Consider the following 3,601-nt stretch of genomic DNA (forward strand, 5'->3'; position numbering starts at 1 on the left):
GCAATCTACCGCTACTTGTTGCTTAGTCGTAGCATTTTTTTAATTTGAAATTAAAACAAAATTGAAAGTTGCATTTAAAATGGAAAGATTCTATGTATTCAACAATAAGTGTTGTGACAGATAAAAGGAAAACAAATTATATGCTAATATGTGAAAGCGTCATTACTAAATTACAAAACGAGTTTGTTGTAGTGTTGCTGTGATTTGTGTAGGTCAGTGTAAGATGGCCATTCATGTGGACGGACTGCTGGCCATTGTCATCTTCTACGTGTTGATCTTAATGGTGGGAATCTGGGCGGCGTGGAAGAACAAGAGCTCCGGGATCTCGCAGGGAACTGACCTCAGCGAGTCCATCATGGTCGGCGGCCGAGACATCGGTCTGTTCGTGGGTGGATTCACCATGACCGGTGACTTTCTCTTCTCACTCTCATTACACATGTTTCTGCCAAGTTCATTACTGCAGAGCGAAATTAAGTCCTTTTGTGAGATGCACATATGAAAGCTGATTATTGTTGACAGTACAAATTAGTGAATTATAAACTTTTATTTATTTACGACATGCATGATGGCTGATAAGGATATTTCCTGAACGAATTACTTGTTTTGAAGCGAGTAATACTGCGAGTAAAACTTTTTTTTACAAATTTAAAGCCTTTTGTCTTTTTTTTATTATTTTTTTTGTCCAGGGGGTGGCCAGGGGTGGCCGTGGCCACGACTGACCTAAGCTTGGCCACCCCACTCACAACTGCAGTTTTTGTCGCTTTTTTTTTCTTGACAAGAAGTGTATTTATTAAGACGCGCAACCGCCGTATCTCGTTACGACCTCATCAAGCGGGAGGGAGACTTTCAGACGCGCACTTCAGTCGCCTCAGCGCCAGGCGCAAGTCAAACGAGCGCGGAGAAGGTACAGGAGCCAAATGAGCTTCAGTAGAACAACAGTGAACTGCGTCTGATGAGATGTTGTTAGGCTACGTCAGTAAAACAAACGTTCCTGTTCTGTCAGACGTACTGTGCTCAGGACGCACACTCCTCACAGTCTTCAGTATGAGGCGCACGATCAATATCGCCTCATCATAAATAAAGCACACACAAACAACTATGAGCATACAATGTAGTTCTGTCGTCAGTTAAGTCATGAAATTACCAAAAAGAGGATTAAAGTTGCAAACGGTGCATGCATGTAGGCTATATATGCATCACATTAAAGAACGTCTCTCAAATGCAAATAAAATATAGCCTATTCTGCAACTGGAGATCACAATATAAGGCGCAAGCTGATAGGTTATGTATTTTTTTGTTGTAATTTAATGCACAAGTAAAAGTGAGCAGAGTGCACTTATACAAAAAAAAATATATACTATTTTTTTCACGTTAATTTGTAAAGTACAAACGAAAATGAAACCATTTAAATGCATAAAATAGCTCATTTTACATTCTGGCATGTATGTGTTGTTGACTTTTTCACTTTCTTATATATCACTATCTGCATGTCTCATCCATGAGTATGAAATGATGGAGAACAAGCTTTAGGGGGTTTTAAGAACCAGAACCAAGCTGACTGAGCAATAAAGCTATAGTGAGCCCTTTTATTGAAATACCTGGAAGTGAGGAATAATACAAAAATGGTCATATTCACTCAGTATTACTTGACCTAATTCCCAAATATCTCAACTACAATTAAGTAGAAATTAATTGTATTCAGTTGTGTTATAGGTACTAAAACAGTCCAGTACTTTACAATGAAACACATTTTTATATTGAAATAATGAATATTTCTGTGCCACCCCAGACTGGTTGCTGGCCCCTCCCTGGCCACCTGTTACGGGGCTGATGAGACGTGCGGATCCATACGCAAAGCTTTATTCATAGACATGGTCATACACAGGCAGGGTCGAGCATCAGCAAACAGATATGTATAAGACAGGACAAAGAGTATTCTTAGGGCTGGCGTGGGTCATCGATCGGCGAACAGAACCCAGAGTGCTTGACAAGAGGGGTAATCCAGAAACATGAGCAATAGTCCAGACGAGGTACAAACAGAGTCCGAGTGGCGAGACAAGGGTTAATCCAAGATACACAGGCAGGAATAAGGAAACAGGAAACAAGGCAACACGAAACGACTAGACTAAACTAGAACTAGGCTCCATAAAGCAGCTATCACTAGGCGAGTGATAAACACAGAACAATACTCAGCAACTTGAGCAGGATCTGAGTGGGTGTTATATAATGTGTGTAATAGCTTTCAGGTGAGCGTGTGATTGGTTACAGCTGTGTGCAATCAGTGCAATGGATGATGGGAAATGTAGTCCGGAGTGACATGTAACAGTCTGTGTGGTGTGAGAGTCAATATGATGAAGAGGCGACCTCTTGTGGCAGTCGGATGGAAGTCTATGGACAGAATTCATGACTCCACCCCTATGAAAACATCCTGGCTCCGCCACTGTATGTATATATATATATATATACAGTATTAGTGGTGTCAATATTAGTGCGTTAACGCAGGCGATTAATATTTTCAGTTTGACACAAAAATATTTAACGCAATTAACGCAGGGGCGGAGCTAGGTTTGGCCACCCCACTCACAACTGCTGCGTCTGTCACTTTTTTTCTTGACAAGAAGTGCATTTATTCAGTCGCAGAACGACTGAGAACGGGAGACGTTTCAGACACGCGCTCCACTTCACTTCAGCACCAGGCGCTATTCAAACGAGCGCGGAAACGGTACTGTGCTCGCAGCATGTGCTCTTCAATTGCACGCACAAAAGTGCCAGCGCCTGCTGTAGCCTGTATCATTTCATATCAAAGCGCGAAATAAACTACGTGCATGCAATGTCGTGGTCAGTTAAGTCATGAAGTTACCAAAAAGGTGATGCGTGTCAGATCTGTGTCATGTTCAGCAGTGGCAGCTCTTAAAGAAATAACAGCCAAATAACCTCATAACCAGTTGCTATGATGTCTATTAATCAAAGGACTAAGAAAAAAAAGAGAAAATCAATAACTTTTATAGCTTTAAGAATTCATCTATATTTAATTTAGAATTTAGTGTCTGATAGCTTCAATTTCAATTTCTGTATATTTCTGTTGAAGGGCACAGGTAAATATGACATTTATTATAATGGGTTTATGTGAAGACTGTTTTAAGTTCACTTAAATTAGAAGTTTTTTTTTAAGTCTAATACATGTTAAGGTTTATAGCTCTCAGTTTATACTGTAACATTGAATGGCTATAGTCAATGGTTAAATATTAGTTGGGGAAAAACAATTTTATAGAGATATCAGAAGTATTGGTACTGGCCTTCAGTCATAAAAAAAGATGTCATTAAACAAATATAAAAAATACACTGTCTTTATGTTGTTTGTACATTAATTTGAAGATTGAATGTGAAATTCTTTTAAAAGCAGCTCATAAGTGTATTTATTTCTTGTCTCAGTTTTTAGCGCAGTTGTCATTGCTAGGAAACGCTTGTTTTGTTTACTGTGTGGAGACGTGCTGAAATCGTGTTTGAGTGAGTGAAGTGACATGTAGTGACCCATACTCGGAATTAGTGCTCTGCATTTATCCCATCCAAAGTGCACACACACAGCAGTGAACACACACAC

At 39.7% G+C, this 3,601-nt stretch overlaps 1 protein-coding gene across 1 annotated transcript in view; it reads left to right on the forward strand.

The window, feature by feature from the left end:
* Positions 1-223: 223 nt before the first annotated feature.
* The window catches only part of LOC107676186 (high-affinity choline transporter 1-like), a 10,442-nt gene continuing 7,064 nt past the window's right edge, over positions 224-3,601 (forward strand). The window contains exon 1 of the mRNA XM_016470699.1: positions 224-407. Coding sequence (XP_016326185.1) covers positions 224-407 — 184 coding nt within the window. The remainder of the gene's footprint in view (positions 408-3,601) is intronic.

The sequence above is a fragment of the Sinocyclocheilus anshuiensis genome, unplaced genomic scaffold (genome assembly GCF_001515605.1).
Source record: "Sinocyclocheilus anshuiensis isolate Anshui unplaced genomic scaffold, SAMN03320099.WGS_v1.1 scaffold3835, whole genome shotgun sequence".
Lineage (NCBI taxonomy): Eukaryota > Metazoa > Chordata > Actinopteri > Cypriniformes > Cyprinidae > Sinocyclocheilus > Sinocyclocheilus anshuiensis.